Below are 18,282 nucleotides of genomic sequence, written 5' to 3'. Positions count from 1 at the left end.
CCCCTGTATTTTACCCAATTGTTCAGTGCAGGACTGACTGGTCTGTGCCAGCCTGCTGCTGAGAGACGAGTTTCTGACCCCCATGTGGTGAGGGCCTTTGTGCCCTCCGAGGCCAGAAACAAAGCCTGCTCTGGGTGGAGGTGCAGGAACTGTAACACCTAGAAGTGAGCCTCAAAGGCTCAGGCTTCGTGTTACAATGCCCCATGGCACTCCAGCTAGTGGAGATGCCCGCCCCCTGGACACAGCCCCCACTTTTGGCGGCAAGTCCAGGGGAGATAATGAGAAAAACAAGGAGTCACCCACCAGTCAGGACAGCCCCTAAGGTGTCCTGAGCTGAGGTGACCCCCTGTCTTTAGAAATCCTCCATCTTGATTTTGGGGGATTCCCCCAATAGGAATAGGGATCAGCCCCCAGGACCTGAAGGAACCGAACTTCAATGCAGGAGTGACCCCCAGGCGACTCTCTGCCTAGCCCAGGTGGTGGCTGTCCTGAGAAGCCCCCCCGTGCCTGCACCGCTAGAGTGACCCTCGGGTCCCTCCATTGTTTTCTATCTGAAACCAGACACCTGCTTTGCACACTGCACCCGGCCCACCCCTGTGCCGCTGCGGGTGTGTTTTGTCTGCCTACTTGTGTCCCCCTCGCCGCACAGGTGTACCATGGTTGACCTGCCCACGTTGGTGCTATAATTATGAGTTTGAGTCGGTTTTGACGCAAGTTTGTTGACTAGAAATGGAATGAGCGGGGGGGGTCTATGTGTAGTGTTCCCCAAATATGTTTGAAGCACTTGGGGATGAATTTCCCACTCGTGTGTTTGTTGATCTTGGCTGAGAACATCTGGTAATTGGTTGTGTATCCCTGGAATGTACTGTGCTACAAGGTGAATGTTGTTGTGTATTGCCCAATGCCAAATCTTTTGTGCTAGAAGGGACAGTTGCAATGAGTGGGTCCCTCCTTGTTTAGGTAATACATTGTAGTCATGTCTGTTTTGATCAGAATGTGTTTGTGAACGAGAAGAGGTTGAAAGGCTTTGAGCGCTAGGAATACAGCTAGCAATTCTAGGTGATTTATGTGAAGTTGTCTGTGTTTGTTGTCCCATTGTCCTTGAATGTTGCGATTGTTAAGGTGTGCTCCCCATCCAATCATTGATGCATCTGTTATAAATGTGGTTTGAGGCACAGGGTTTTGAAATGGCTGCCCTTTGTTTAAATTTGTGGATTTCCACCAGTGAAGCGATGGGTGTTTGGCGGTCTATCAACACTAGATCTTAAAGTTGACTGTGTGCTTGTGACCATTGTTTTGCAAGGCACTGTTGTAAGGGCTGCATATTTAATCTTGCATTTGGGACAATGGGGATGCATGATGCCATCATGCCCAACAGTTTCATGACAAATTTGACTGTGTACTGTTGGTTTGACTGAATTTGTGCTAATGCATTGTGGACTGTTTGTATCCTTTGTAGACTTGGGCTTACAAGTGCTGTTTGCATATTTAGTGAGGCTCCTAAAAACTGTTGAATTTGCGCCGGTTGCAAGTGGGATTTTTGGTAGTTTATAGAGAACCCTAGAGTGTGTAGGGTTTATATTACATAATGTGCATGGTTTTGACACTGTATGACTTTTGGTTTTGTTAGCCAATTGTTTGCAGTCTTTCTCCCACAGGTGAGGTGTGATTTGGGAAGAGATGGAGAGAATCAGTGTTTTGGCTTAGAGGCTTGTTTGTGTTGGCTGATATTTTCCCCTACTTCTGGAGAATTGGCCTTTATAATTTCCTCTAAACCCACCTCGTTGGTATTGAGACTGGTAAGATGATTTGGATTGTGAGGTGGATGGTGTTTGCACTCCAAAACCGCCCCTATATTGAGGTTTCCGAAATGAACCTCTGCATTGAGTGGTATAAAGAGCACCCACAGCTTTAGCGTTGTCAGTCTTTTTTCATCTTTTAAATGGCTGTATCAACTTCAGGGCCAAAAAGCTGTTTTTCATTGAATGGTATATGAAGGACAGCCTGCTGAATTTCAGGCTTAAACCCTGACGACCGAAGCCATGCGTGTCCCCGAACAGTAACAGCAGTACTGATTGTCCTAGCTGCTGTATCGGCTGAATCTAGGGCTGAGAGAGGAGAGAGAGAGGAGAGAGAGAGGAGAGAGAGAGGAGAGAGAGAGGAGAGAGAGAGGAGAGAGAGAGGAGAGAGAGAGGAGAGAGAGAGGAAAGACTAGATGTTGGTCTGTATATGGAAACTTGGTGTGGCACCAAGGACAGAAGCGAAATGGGGTCCGGTCCATGAGGCTTCCACGCGGTCGGCCTGAGCAGGCCAGAGTTGGGCTGGGTGCCCCAAAAGGCGAATAAAGAAGTTGGATCCAACGGTACCGAAGTGTCGATGAGAGATGATACGCGATCGAAACAATACCGACGAATTCGAGTTTTTAGAACTTTTCGACTCGAACTACCAGAATGAAAAGAAACACGTCCGAACCTGATGGCGGAAAGAAAACAATCTAACATGGAGTCTATGCCCATGCGCAAGGGAGCCGATCCAGTGACTCAAAAACACTTCTTCGAAGAACAACAACTTGTAACACTCCGAGCCCAACACTACATGGCAGGAATATGCCTAGCATGTGTATCTGCAGCTACACATGCCATTGAATATATGAATATCTCTCTCTCTCTCTCTCTATATATATATATACACATATACACATATATATATATATATACATACATACACAAACACACACACATACACACACACACACACCCTCAGAGAAGCTAAAATAAGACTGGCTGCTTATTTCCCTTGTGATATGTCAGTTTCAAAGTAAAACTGAACTTAAAAAAACAAAAACAAAAATCAACAAAAAAAACACACCATAAGGCACATAACTACGAAGTAGGCCTGCACATGTTGGATTGAAAATCACGCCATCAAAAACATTTTTTATTCACTTTGCATAAGCAAAGAGCAATCAGTGTGTTTCCCAAGTGTTCTAGGATGAAGCCACTGGAATTACAAGTGTAGGTAGAAGGGAAACAGTTCCCCCTCTTAAAAACATTCTATTAAAAATAATGCTTTCATAGTCTCGTGTCACTTCTAACCCACAGCTGTCAGTTCAACTTGGCCACAGGTTAAAGGATTTAACTATCTATAAGTACCTGAATTTTTGAGCAATGTTTCATTTTCTCCTCCTGAGGGATGGTGTTGGTTACTACTACAGCCTCAAACGCCGCATTGTTGATTCGGGAAATAGCAGGACCAGAAAAAATCCCATGCGTTAGAATTGCATAGACTTTAACTGCACCAGCAGACAGAAGCCTGAAACGGTAGAGGGTGTTATTGATATATGACGAAGCATACCTTCGCAGAAAATTGCAAACACAAAAATGTATTTCTCTCAACAAATAGGGTTTAATAACCTTCATGCAAAAGTTTGCACAACTCAAACTTCTCCATATAAAGTGTGATGGTTTGATGCTACACAAAATTCCTAAAAGGCATGAGGCATTAACAGGCCTCTTGAATTTATTACAACAGCACTAGTTACAATTGTGGAAGCGGTTTGTAACTTCGCAGACAAGGAAATAATAAGTCTGGGTAGGACATTACCATCTCTAACACCTCATCAGCAACGAGAGACTAAAGCATAAAATTATGTATTCAGCCTATTTCTTTTTATTAAATGAGATCCTCTCCTCCCAATCAAGCCCAGGTTCTGGAAAAATACATAGTAATTACCTGCAATACTGAAGTATGTAGTTCTACGCCCAACTATAATATCAATGATAATGCACCTTGTGGTACCGAGACTCGGGTATTTATGCTGTAGAACCTTGTGATGGCAGGAGGTTCTGAGGAGGAACGTTTTGCTTCAAAGGAGGAGAGTGGCTGTGAGTGAGATAGATGGAATGTTTCTTCAGAGCTAATTGACCTGAATAAAATAAATTGAAGTACTAGAGGCATCCAAGTCTCATTCTTGGACAATAACCAGGACTCTACATGCCTGCTTACTGTAATGGAAAGTTAGACAAAATGCATGCCAAAGTTGCACCCAGTTTAGTCTTGGATTCACGTCTCACTTCCATACATAGTCTATAACAGTGAAGTGTTATTCCAAGCAGGAAAGAGTTGAGAAAATGAAAGTAATTGGATAGGGAGGGCCACCTACGTAGAAAACCAGGTGCGCTCTTGGTGCATTAACTGCATTAAGTTTGGAAAGTAGGAAGCGAAAACAGATGAGAATGTAGCGGCACTGACTGGGACAGACCAGACAGTCATGTTCTGGAGTCTTACTTGGCCAATGACTCACTGAAGTGGAACACTTCTTAGTCGGGGAGTGGCACATTCAAGGTTGTGTGAGGACGCATATGGCAAATGAAACCACAAAGGCAAACCTGGCCCAGATGACGTTGACATGTAGGCATAATTCAGACACTCAACTGCCTTGGGAGAGGAGCACTTGGACATGAGAACAGATAGTCAACAAATGCTCAATACACCAGAAGTTTAAAGAGATGGGGCATGTCCATTTCAGGTGACAGAGCTGCAGTGATTTACTCGAGTCCTACTTCAACTTATGAGTTGCTCTTTTGTCCAGAGCCTGATCCCCAGGAGTAATGCAAGCTGGACCTGCTACTTGCACTACTTTGAAACGAGTCCGGTGTAAAAAGGGTTTCCTTATCAAGTAGTGCATGCTCTGTTGACCACTAATTGAATGTCAAATGTTCTAAATAAAACAATAGCTATATATCAAAAAAAGGATTACCAGTTCGGTAGCAAAGGGTCGCTGGATTCCAAATATTAATTTCAGCAAAATGGTTTCGACAAAGCTTGGATTCAACAGTGAATGGAGCTCCAGTGCGATTTCACTTAGAAGCATGGATATGGGAGCACAATCGGCAAGAGAAAATGTTTAACAAAATGTTGAATGGAAACCAATATTTTAAGCAGTCACTGTAGCAATAAAATTAACTAAAATTCTTCACGATTCAACCTGAATGTCATGCCAAGTAATGGATGACAATGCTGTTATACGTTTTTTATTCCCTTCAAAGCCCAATAACCCATTTCCTGCTTGGTGTGGGGAATTTAAGTGCTTCGTGCTCACGGGCAAGACTACTAAATTGTCCACGACAGTTGCAGACTGATATAATCAAACTGTAACAATAGTTTAGCAGCTCAGCCTATTTCAGATTCACATGCTGTGCATTCTGACATCTACTGGTTGGGTCTGGAAAAACATGTCTGCAAATGTGACTCCTGCGAACGCATCCCACGAGTCCCGAATGCCTCAGTAACAACTATCATTTTCGTATTTTTTCCCTACAACTGGGTCTCGTGAGTGCGCATTTATACTCAGGCAAACGTTTTCAAGCCTTCAAAGGATGCACAATTACATTACGCATCTTAGAATACTCGTTGCTTTTCTAGCAACTAAGCACTAAAAGGTACAAACGACTGAGACTAAGTAGCATTATGACGCATAAAAAAAATGAATAGCTCCAGTATTTAAAGCTGGACTCTCACCTATTAGAAAATTAGAACCATGATAACTGAAATATGCATTCGGACAATGAAGTCTGCAACGGAAAACAAACTTCTGATACCAGTGTGTTGTAACGTAGGTAATGTATGTAATTCTTTACACTTATGTATATTGAAAGATTAGCACAGTCTTGTGCTATGATGTAACATTAGAACCTTTGGTGTGGGGAATTCTATGGGTGGCGGTTGGAGTGGAGGAAGCTGGTGGTGAAGGATCCTCTGCCTGTACAATGTTGTCTGGGGCTGCTAAATAAAGAACCTACATCAAAATAAGACTGCGGTGATTACTACAGAAATTGGCGATGAAGGTGGCGCAGCCCTGGACGTGGTGAAGCAGATTGTGTTGATGGAGAGGCAGTGACATTACTCTGCCTGTTGCAATGATACTGTAGGCCCTACTGTAATCAAGCTTGGCAGGTGAATGGGACGCAGTACAGGATTGAAGAGGACCAAGGAAACTTAATTAGTGAGCCACAAAATACTCGTTCGTTCCCACATGAGTCCTCTAAACATACAAGGAATGCACTTCGACAGTCTCAGAGGACGGATTCAGCTGTGGCAAGTATACGCTTAATTCAGCACGAACGTGAGTACATTTAAAATCCATTACCTACTTTATGCGTCTCCCAGCCAGTCCTCAACTGCCGGATCTCGAGGATTGTGTTTCCCCATTACCATATGATATAACTGCACTGTGAATTTACCCCCAGTGTCTCCTCGTGGCAGACATATTTCTGGTACATTTGCTGTTCCACACAGCTTGTTAGTTAAATTTCAGCATTACAAAGATTCGCTGATCAGCACAGCTTATATTGTTGACAGATGAGTCAATCATTCTCTGCTGATCATCACAGCTGATTACGAACACGAACGTTGGAACATTTTGAATGTGGAAACAATTTGGAGCGTTTAATATCATTAAAATGTTATACAACTGCGCCACCTACTGGGCTTTTATGTATTAACAGCATTTTACACAATTGTATTATTACAATCAACTGTTCACATGTTAGTTGATCTCTATTACTAACACATTGCTGTTTATTATCAAATGTAACCAATATATTGTGCACTTGCATTATTTTATTTGTTTCTGCATATCTGTTTATATAGTCACTTTTGAGGAAGAGGATTTCTCACCGGAGAAAAAAAAAAAAAAAAAAGGTACTTCTGTATTGCTTAGGTCCAGGAGGGCTTAAAACATTCAATCAGATTGAAAAGAAACCCAGAGAAGGAGGGAATGTATTTACGCATGCTTTGGAGGATCTTGATGCACATTTTTCACCTATTGTGTGTGTTGCTGTAGATAGGTATAAGTTTTTCCAGAGAAAACAAGGAAAAACTGAGAATGTTGATGACTACGTTGCTGCACTTCGTGCTCTGGCGTTAACATGTCGTTTTGGCCCACTCCAAGAAGAACTTATTCGTGATCAAATTATTATGCATGCGAGCAACCCAAATATTCAGGATAAACTGTGGGTCAACGGTGAAGCACCTCTAAAGGAAGTGATGGCTCTAGTAAAGAAAGCAGAACTGACAGGTAGATGTGCCGAAGCGGTAATGGATGAAGTACAAGAAATAAAAGAAGTTAACAAAATATCTAATGCAAAATACTGGAAAGGTGGTGAAACTAAAAAAAGCTTCAAGAAGCAACGGATTATAATTGCAAACCCATAAGTGTGGAACAAAAGAAGTGTTATAGGTGTGGGAGCACTGACCACTTAGCATTTTTCAAAAAATGCCCAGCAAGGAATCAAAAGTGTTCTCATTGTGGTGTTGTAGGTCACTATGCAAAGTCTTTGTTTGCAGGAGGAAATCTGTTAACTCAAAAGTGAATGTTAAATACATTAGAGAGGACAGTGACTAATTCCGATGATTTGGAGAATACGAATGTTCATCAGGTGTTTTGTATAGATTACGACATTTTAGGTGTAGATCAAGTTAAAAGGATGAAACCATGGTGTGAATTGGCGGTAGGAGGGGTAATGATTAAGGTGATTGCAGATTCAGGTTCACCCTTTACTATAGTGAATGAAGATGTATGGAAGGATAAATTGGTGGAAAAATTAGGCACACATCTTGACAAATCTGAGGTTGTTGCCAAGAGCTATACTGGAGACAAAATTGAATTTGTGGGTTTCCGGGAGTTAGAATTTCAGTTTAAAGAAAGGAAAGCACAGTGCAAATTGTACGTTTCTAAAACGGGACCCTCAGTCTTAGGTTGGACGGACCAGGGTGATTTAGGAATAATTTTGAACCCCAACAGTCCAGATCCAGTGTTGACAATTAAAGAAAATTGTGAGGGAAAGGAAGAAATATTGGATTCTTACCCAGAATTATTCTCTGGTAACGTGGGGCTGTTGAATGATTTTCAGCACAAAATCGAATTAAAATCTTCAGCAATTCCATGTATTCATAAAGTTAGACACATACCTATCTCTATTAAGGAGGAGGTTCATAATGAATTGAAAAAACTGGTGGAGAGTGGCATTATTGAGCAAGTTGAGTCAGCAGAATGGGTTTCTCCATTAGTAGTTGTAAGGCGTTCCAATGGTAAAGTAAGATTATGTGCGGACCTTAGGGAGCTGAATAAAAACATCTTAATTGACCAGTATCCATTACCACGCATAAATGAAATGTTTTCCGCAACAAAGAATATGTGTTGGTTTTCAACTATTGACCTAAAATCTGCTTACCATCAGGTGCCATTACACCAGGATAGTAAGAAATACACAACGTTCACAACACCTTTTGGATGTTATCAATATACCCGAGTGCCTTTTGGACTAGCATCAGCTGCAGCCATGTTTCAAAGGATTATGAGTAATATATTTAGTGGAATCTCTGGGGTGATGTGTTTCCAAGATGACATTCTAGTCATGGGTAAAAATAGAGAGGAACATGACAATAAGCTGAAACAGGTTCTAGAAATCCTTAAGAGGAAAGGTTTGACAATAGAGTATAGTAAATGTAAATTGGCTCAAGAAGAAGTGGTTTACTTGGGTCATAGCATCAGCAAGAATGGCATTAAACCGAAGCAAGCTTTAGTGGAAGCTACCAAAGAGGCTCCTTGTCCTGCTGGGAAAGATGATGTGAGAGCTTTTCTAGGTTTAATTGAATTTTATTCCAAGTTCATTAGGAACTTTTCTGAAAAAACGTATCATATACGACAATTACTCAAGAACAAATCCAAATTTATTTGGTCAGATGTGTCAAAGGGCGTTTCAAGATTTAAAAATTGAAATTTGTAAAGCACCATTTCTGAAGGGATTTGATCCCAAATGCAAATCCAATGTGACAACAGATGCAAGTAATAAAGGGTTGGGGGCGGTGCTGACAGTGTGATGATGAGAACAATGAATGGGTTGTTGCCTTTGCATCACGGTCTTTGACCCCAGCTGAAGAGAGATACTCAGTCATAGAGCGAGAAACATTAGCTTGTGTGTGGGCATTGAACCATTTTCGTCAATTTGTGTGGAGACTGCATGTCTTGTTGAGGTCTGATCATAAACCTTTAACAAAGGTTTTGACGACTGCTGGATTACAAAATGCATCTCCGAGATTGAGCAGGATTTCTGTAAAATTGTTGGATTTTACTTATGATGTACAGTATTGGCCTGGAGTCAAGAACAAAGTAGCTGATTTTCTAAGTAGAATGTCATTACCAATTAAAAATGTAGATGAACTAATGGGTGAGGAGAGTTGTGTGGCTGGATTATTTGATGAGGGGATGGAAGGTATTGATATTATGGAATGGAAGGAAGGATGGATTAAGGATGACAGTTTAAAAAGAATAGCTGGTTACATAAATGGAGGTTGACCTGAAAAAAAAAGAATCTTGGGGCAGATGGAAAAGTTTTCTGGGAGGTGAGAAATGAACTTTATTTAGAAAACAATATGATGTACAGAGGTGGAAGAGCTGTACCTCCAGTTTGTCTTAGGAGAAAGATCCTAGATTTATGTCATGAAGGACATCTTGGAATATCCAAAACTAAACAAAGAGTCAAAAGCAGGTATTGGTGGCCTGGTCTTGATAAGCAAATTGAAAAAAATAAATAAGAGACTGCATAGAATGCAATAGTTCTGATAAGTGTCAGAAAACATTTAAACCACCTTTATTACCCATTGCTTGTCCCAATATGCCCTGGGAAAAGATAGGTTTGGATGTGGTGGGACCGGTGGAATGCAATAATGGTGAATACAAATTTATTCTAGTCGCAGTGGACCATTTTTCAAAATGGCCAGAGATTGAAATAGTTCATAAGGCAGAATGTGAAAGAATTATTACATTTTTAGACCAAATATTTACAAGAGAAGGTCTACCTAAAACTATGATTACTGACAATGGTCCTCAATTTGTGGCTGAGAAATTCAAACATTTTTTAAAAAGAAATGGTGTAATCCACATCACTACCTCATTATACCATCCAGAAGGAAATGGTTTAGTGGAACGATTCAACAGGGTCATCAAAGGGAGTATCCAGTTGGCCAAGAGTAATGGTTTGAATTGAGAAAGTGAGCTATGTAAGTTAATTTGGGCTTACAGAATTACTCCCAGTAGCGTCACTGAGGAAAGTCCATTTTCCTTGATGAGAGGTCGTGAACCTATCAGCAAGGATCTTGGTTGGCTATCGTCTGGTAAGCGAGTCGAATGGTCACCTGATCAAGTAAGATTGAAAATCAACAAGGCCCAACAAGCATATAAGGAGTGGTATGACAAGAAAATCGGAACAAGAGAATCCAAAGTAAAATGTGGAGATTGGGTTAAAGTGAGAAAAGAGAGAAAAGTTTGGAAAGGAGAAAGCAGATATTCAGAGCCTCTGAAAGTATATGAAGTATTCCGTAACTCAGTTAAATTAAGTGATGGGAAAGTGTGGCATTTGGCAGGGTTTCCAAGTGTAGGAATGTTAAACAAGCTGAAACAGAGAATGTCAAGAGTTATGATTGGTTGGAAACAGATGAAAAGGCGAGTAGTGAAGAGGTAAATGTATACAGTAGATTAGGGAGGAGTGACAGTAAAACACGTGCGCTTGAAACACCAATTCATGATAGTATTTAGCATTCGCTGCGTGAAAGTGAAGCGACAGGTACACAAAACTTACAAAACAGTACAAACAATGACAGTCAAATCAACACTGGAAGGTTTGGTAGGATTATTTCCAAACCAAAGAGGTTTGATGACTTTGTATGTGTTAATACAGTTTAATGGAAAAATATAATGTTTGTTTTTGTTATATTTTTTTTTTACATTTCTGTTTTGATCAACCTGTATGAATTTAAAAAGAAAATGTGTAACTTGCTTATAGTGTATTTATGTGATTAAGATATACGTGTATGGAAGTTCTATTATTTTTTTAGTTTTTTTTTTAAATATAAAAAGGGAAGATGTGTTGTAACGTAGGTAATGTATGTAATTCTTTACACTTATGTATATTGAAAGATTAGCACAGTCTTGTGCTATGATGTAACATTAGAACCTTTGGTGTGGGGAATTCTATGGGTGGCGGTTGGAGTGGAGGAAGCTGGTGGTGAAGGATCCTCTGCCTGTACAATGTTGTCTGGGGCTGCTAAATAAAGAACCTACATCAAAATAAGACTGCGGTGATTACTACACAGTGCAACACAAAGGCAGCAAAACAAAGCACAGTTCCTGAAGAAAAGCATGGACGGAAAGACAGATTTGCGGTCAGAATTTATGTCTGCAGACATGGTGCTCTCGACCTTCCACCACAACGGCAGTATCAAATATACCAACTTGTGAAGAACCATCTTCTCAATCGCCACTTTACTATTCAACTGCCTCGGGTGCACCATCCCCACAGACACTGTTCAGCTGCCAGACATACTGTCTCCAGCTTTAAAGTCTGCATCTTTAAAATGTAATGCGCCAAAAAATGTTTGCAAAAACGTATGTGATAGTTGCGTGAGAAGTTAGGGTTAGGATATTGGGGGTGTAAGTGGAGTGTTGTAATGAAATCCACCAATGCCTATGTAGCCTATGTAGGATGGTGGAACTTTCGTAAATGAGGACACTGCAAATGTACCTCCATAAGAGATATTTGACTATCCTCGCATACCTTGTAGAACAGTGTCCCTGTGAACCTCAAGAATATGAACAAGCCTTTCGCTTTGGTTCATTGACCAGCACATAGAGGTCTTATGGTTTAACATATAAATGCAGCTAGAAGTTGTAGTAGTAGGTTGGGTATTTTTTTTTTTAAGTGGGTTTACTTATCCAAAAAGTGAAAAGCAGAAAGTTCTACAAGGTGCCTTGGAGCCCGGTTGGAATATTTTAAGACCTTTGAGCACCCACAAATGTTCAACCATTAGGTATTTGCAAACATCAGACAAAAAAGATATACGAAATCCTTGATGGCTTCTATTCTCCAAGAAACATTCTGTAACTAGAGTTTTCAATGTAGTCCCCTCCTTTGCTCTGCAAGGGGGGTCTGCAGCAACTGACATGCTACAGAGACGCTATTCATATAGCCTCCGAATGAACAGATAGGTCTGTTGACCTGATGGCCCAAACTCTTTCAGCCAACACAAAGTATTTCCTACGAATTTACTTTTTAAAGCTCTTTACTGAAATTGATAAGAGCCCAGTCAGGTCAGAGGCTCTCAGGTGCTGGGCCTGGATGGTGCAAGAATCCCAGTGGAGTAAGGAAGGGTGGGACGCATTTTGTGGGAAATCAGATGCTGGTTTCATGATCCTCATCTCTGTACCAAGAGCAACATCTACTGATTAGTGAAATAAAAAAAACATTCCTTTGCACAATATGGAAGAAAATTCAAGTGGCTTTCGTGATTGAGAAGAGACTGTAGTGTCACTTGTACAAACGTGATCTCCCAAGCAGAGAGACACTGTTAAAGTCTTGACCCTGATAAATCAAGCCCCGGTTCTAATTGAAGGGAAAACCTACAGGGTGAGAGCACAGCCAGACAGCATTCGCAGCTCAGGAAATTTCAAGAAATAACTTTCTTGCCAACAGTACCGGAACAAAACAAACTTCATTTGAGTATACGCGGATCAGTTGCAGAGTGGTAACTAAGAGTCCTCCTGGTAATGGAAGACAGCAGTACCCCAGGAGGCTAACAAGTTACATTGAAGTGGATGTTAGCACCTATATGTGCAGAGGGATCCTCGCCACTTGGTTTGGAGCTTGGTCCAGAACAGCAGACACCTTGACTTACAGCAAACAGCGACTCCAGCAGGATTTTGATAAAATCCATTTGGATTGGTATTTAGATAACTAACAAATTACAGGAGCACAAAAATTCAACTGCAAGATTGGTTACTTCTACAAGCTGAAAATGCAGAACTCCCCATACACAGCCTGCTTACGACAGAATCATTAAAAGTGCACTCACACCTATCTATGAAGTCGTTCAGGGCTTAACACCTATATATGGGATAGCCCGAAAATGACTGGATATCTTTTCTACACTGGTTGGACAGTCTGCACCCACATCTTCATTTATTCTGTAACATCAGCTGGGATTTAATCACTTACCATGATCTGAATACTATAGCTCGCAACCTAAGTCTCACAACAGCAGTACACCAGAAACCCACAGATATATAGCAAATTAAGAAGTTTCTATCCTACCATCCCAGAGCTTTCAGGGGTGATCTAACCATAGACCAATTTGTTTAGGTGTAAGAGGCATGGTTTAGAGACAAGACTTTTCCGGAACAATCAGACCCTGGAAGAAAGCCTGGTGCAGAGAGCATACCTAAGACAAATAAACCAGGCTCATAAAACAGCATTGAATACACCACATTCTGCTTTGTAAAAAAAAAAAAAAAAAAAAAAAAAAAATCAAAATTCTGAAAATGTATTTGTTGGCATGACAGTTGACCTAGCTACCAAAATACGACGGACCTTTCGAAAGTGGCATCTGCTAAGTGTAGGCTCTCATCCAATGCGGAGACAAAGATTTGCCTTATGGTGGACCTCTAATGTCAAAGACAAGCTGTTTCATACACGACCCAGAAATTGCGGTACATCCAAGGTGCACTACCCTGTAGGTGCTTAAGTGTGAGCAAGCTCACATCTCCATCCCACAGTGTGATACTGAGTAATCGATAAGTCTGGCTTTGGAATAAAATGAGCACCGTATCTCATGCTTTGTGATCTATAGAGTGTCTCTTTGGTTCATTGTATATTGGTTTAATTACCAGAAAGGTTAAGATGAGGAAGCAGAAACATATTAGTAATCTAAGAGGGGAATTTGGCAACAGTAGTCCGGCACTTTAAGAAGGACATGGCCCAATGGGTTTTGAATGAACTGTTTTGGAAGGCTTGGACCAAAAACGTTGGGGAGTAGAGGATGCTTTAATTGAAATAGAAGACAGCTGGATCTTTTCTGACTAAACTAAGAATGGGCTGAACAATCTGGTGGAGAGACACAAGATAGGCAAGCAAGACCTGGATCCAAGGACCTCTGTCTCCGAGTTGGAACTGGGGTTGAGTGGGGAGAGTGGGGAAAAAGGGGGGCGGGGGGAGGGGGAAAAAAATCACCTGTACTTAACCATTTGTAAAGGTATTATGTGGTATGTGCCCAATTTTCCAGTTTTGTCCATCACAACTTTCTTCTTTCTCCATCAAAATCAGTCCCCTCAGTTCACTCCCATTTATTGGTCCTTCACGCTTTTCAGCCCATTTAATTTTTTACTGCTAGAACTTTTGGTTCTGTGAAACCTAAGTTGCACAATGGCATGTATATGGCCAGCAGCTACCTTAGTTTCAGCATAGTCCAGAGATGGTGCCATAGTATTGTAAAGCACTAGTGTTCCTGGGAGGATGCCAGGACATCGGGGGCAAGGATTTTCCTCGCGTGACACACTGGTTGAATGTGTATACATACTAGAAGGGGGCTCTCACACCATGCCAGAGAGCTCTTGGGATGTGTAAAGAGCTGTCAGAACTGCAGGCCATTACCAGCGTCCCTCCAGGTGAGTCTTGCGTGGCGGGGGGTTTTGGGATTGGTTTTTCCAAGTTTAAAATTCTTCCACCATTTTCTTGGGGACTTTGATAATTGCTTTGCTCTAGTCCTAAAATGCAGGTCAAACTTGAGTCAACAACACTAGGGGTCAGATCTGTGACACCGCATTGTTTGAGTTACCTCGGTTTGATTGACTAGTAGGGTGATAATCAGTTTTTCTTTATGCCCGTGACACCTACAGTTTGATAGCAAGCTACTTAGAGATACTAGTCTCAATTTCATATTTCAGAAACATGAATCTTATTAATTTTGCAGAGCTAGCTCTATATCGCAAAGATTTTATTTTATATTTTATTCAGATGGTTGGTCATTATATAGGCTCAGTGAGTGAAAACAACTGACCACTGGTATGTCTTCATCTTGTGCGATGTGTGGTAGAAGCAAGTACTGATAATTTTTTTGTTTTGCTAGATGCTTTCCTAAACAGTATATGTTATGTCTGACACCCTTCTATATTTGGGCTCCCTTTTCCCTTTCAGGTGCCATGTACTGTTGGGTGAGTTTGGTCCTCTAGTCCTTGGGCAGAAGCCACACTGATGCCAGGGATTATTTTTTCTTTTTTTTGTGTATGGGGACCATTTTTGACCCCCCCCCCCCCCCCCCCCCCCTTGGGGGAACATCGGCCTATTTTCTTTTAGGCCCATCTGCCCCCAAGAGGAGCAGAATCCACTTAGGCACCAGGGATCGTGTGTGTGTTTTGAGTGGGAAGGAGGGCACATTAATGGCCATTTCTGCCACCCTTGGGGGCAGATCAGCCTTTGTTTCCTAGGCCCATCGGCTCTGAAGACACCAGTTTTTATGTTGGGGGGGTGTGGGGGGGGGGGAGGTTCAGCCCTTGGGCAAGGGTCACACCCCACCCCCCCAAGGGCACACAACTTTTGGCCATTTCTGCCGCCAATGTTTTTGTTGGCCCATCTGCCCCCAAGTGGGGCAGAAACCACTAGACACCAAGGAATTTTTCTAAATGCTTGGTGGTTGTCAACTGGCGAAGTATGTGCATTTCTGATTATAACAGTTTATTTCTCCTTTTTGTTCTAGTTCAAAGCTTTTGTTTTCTTTGCTGTGGCTCCTTGCGGTTTTGGCAGTGGTTGACCTGCAGTTTGCTTAGTTACATGTTTTAGGTAAGAAAAAACAATTACCCCAAAAGAGTATTGTTGCCATGCATGAACAGCATGTTTTTAGTTGGTGTAGTAATGCAGGAATGTGTGTGAAATTGTCCTTAGATTTGTGCACAATGATATTTGTGGTGTCTAATGTCTAAGATGCTTTTATTTTTAGTGGGATCTCTTTGGTGATTGCTGTGTCTATGCAAAGTAGTTGCTGGTGAGTCTAGCATTTTAAGGCAAGTGAGTGGTATAGTTTTTAAGTACATAACTTTGTGATAAAGCCACACTTTGTTTATTACTTATTTTAGACAGTGCTGGTTGTTTTTGGCAATCCATTTGTTGTTAGAAAGGATCATGTCTAGCTGCAGGGTGATCACTTAGCAGGTTGTTGGCATGCTTTTTGAGTTGTTTTCTGATCATGATTATGAGACTGGCACTGCAACCGAGGCAGCGGGGGAAGTGAGAGATTCGGGCAGTGAATGGTCTGTCAGAGAAGAATCTTTTGATGAGGAAACTACTCGCAGTGCAGATGAAGGGCCTTTTTAGATGAGGACACTGATGTGTCAATAGTGCAGAAGTCTGGGGCTTAAAGATTTCCACATTGGAAGACATGAACTCTGGGTTGCCCCAAACATGTTTTGAGTTGCCTGCCTTTACTGGTTTCCCAGGGTGTAGAGTGACTACAAAAAACGTTTTGCCTGTCAATTTATTTCAGTTGTTTATGGAAGAAGTATTTTGGGAAGAGATTGTTGAGCAGACTAATTTGTAGGAGGAGCAGTATTTGAAGGATAATGCTGCAAGACATATGCCTCATTCTAGAGCTACCCCAGTGGATTCCCACAAATCTGAAAGAGTTGAATAATTTATTGGGTTTGACTATTTTAATGGGGCTGATAAGGAAGCAGTCACTGGCTTCCTATTGGTCTACTAGTCCCTTGATGACAACAGCTATATTTCCTGCAACCGTGAGTCATAATTGGTATTTGCTTCTTCGGATGCTGCATTTTGTTGACAATGTTTTAGCCTCGCCACAAGATCACCCTGATTATGACTGTCTTTTTAAGATTAGGCCTGTACTTGATAATTTTGTAGATCAGTTTTCAGAGGTCTAAGTTCCAGGGAAAGAAATATCTGTAAAGGAGTCTTTAGTCCTGTTCAAGGGGAGTTTGGTTTTTAAAACAGTGCATTCTTAGCAAGAGGGCACTGTATGGAATTAAGATGTATATGCTGTCTGAAAGTAGTACAGGATGTGTATAATTTCTGGGTCTACACTGATAGGGATTCCAGTATGGACACCCTCCCCCCCCCCCCACTGTCTACCCCCCTCCTTCCACCCCTCCCCCGGTTGTCCGCCCAGTTTTGGAGTTAGTGAGGAAATTGTGTGGGACTTGGTAGACTGATTAACAAAAGGTTTCCATTTGTACATAGGTAACTACACTGGAGTGCAGTTGTTCAAGGAATTGTTCAGAGTGGACACTATTGCTTGTGGCACAATCCGTTCTAACCAGAAAGGCTATCCAAGGGAGCTTGTCTATAAAAAGCGTGAGGGGACAATGCAGTGCATTGCGTAATAATTAGCTGCTAGCTCTGAAATTTGCAGACAGGAGGGATGTGCACATGCGGACTACCATCCACGATCAAACCTGGACTCCGGACTGTTAGGCGTCAGGTTGCAGAAGTGCGCAAACCTGCGCGTCTTTTGGACTACAATAAGCACATGGGTGGTGTTGAGAAAGAAAATCAGAGGGTGGAACCTTACAATGCTGTTCGCAAGTCTTACGTGTGGTAGAAAAAGTTGGAAATCCATTTAATTTAGCAACTTTTAAATGTTTTTATTGTGTTCAAGGACTGTTCCCCTGAGTCAAGGATGAAATGTTTCAGGAGTCTGTGATAGAGAGCCTTATTGTGGTAGAACAGGCAAGAGTTCCTAGAGAAGCAGTAGTAGAGGATGTGACTAGATTGAAAGATCGCCACTTTCCTGATCACATTCCTCCCACTCCCAAAAAATGACTTGCCCACTAAGAAGTGTAAAGTCTCTGCTAGAAGAGGTATCCGGAGGGAGAGTCTGATGTAATGCCCATATTGTCATTCAAAGCCTGGGCTGTGTGTGGCTGGCTGTTTCATGAGTTACCACACCCAAAAGAATTTGTGGTAACTATTGTGAGCGTAAACTGCCTGTTTTACATTTTCATATGTTCAGTTTCACGGTTGGCATTACTGTCATGTATTTAGTTAGAGCTTTTGTATTTGTAGTTTTGTACTTATTTATAATCAACCAGTTAATGGCTTTGTTAAAAAGTGATGGTGGTGTGGCTGGAGTGGCGCTTGGCTGGCGGTGTGCGTGGAGTGGCATTTGGCCGGTGGTGTAAATCGTGATTTGCTGATGACCACTAAAACACACTGCTAGCCAATGCCAGACCACACACTCCCATCAGCTGGTGTGATTTCTGTGTCAGGCATGTGGGCGTATGAAAGTGATGGGCCCTTGAATGGCTCGGTCTGTTGATGCGAGTGTTGTAATGTGCTGGGCTTGCGGTTGGCGCCATGAATGGTCTTGTGCATGTCATGTATGGAAGGTGGAGGTCAGCTAGGGAAACCTACCAAACCCAGACATTTTTGCTGGGTGGAA

The 18,282-nt window shown here is 41.8% G+C and overlaps 1 protein-coding gene across 1 annotated transcript in view; it reads right to left on the bottom strand.

The window, feature by feature from the left end:
* Positions 1-18,282, bottom strand: part of PRPS2 (phosphoribosyl pyrophosphate synthetase 2) — a 181,373-nt gene that overhangs the window by 49,415 nt on the left and 113,676 nt on the right. Inside the window, exon 6 of the mRNA XM_069204704.1 lies at positions 3,153-3,312. Within this exon, the coding sequence (XP_069060805.1) occupies positions 3,153-3,312 (160 nt within the window). The remainder of the gene's footprint in view (positions 1-3,152; positions 3,313-18,282) is intronic.

The sequence above is a fragment of the Pleurodeles waltl genome, chromosome 8, assembly GCF_031143425.1.
Source record: "Pleurodeles waltl isolate 20211129_DDA chromosome 8, aPleWal1.hap1.20221129, whole genome shotgun sequence".
Lineage (NCBI taxonomy): Eukaryota > Metazoa > Chordata > Amphibia > Caudata > Salamandridae > Pleurodeles > Pleurodeles waltl.
This window is presented reverse-complemented; position numbering and strand designations above follow the sequence as displayed.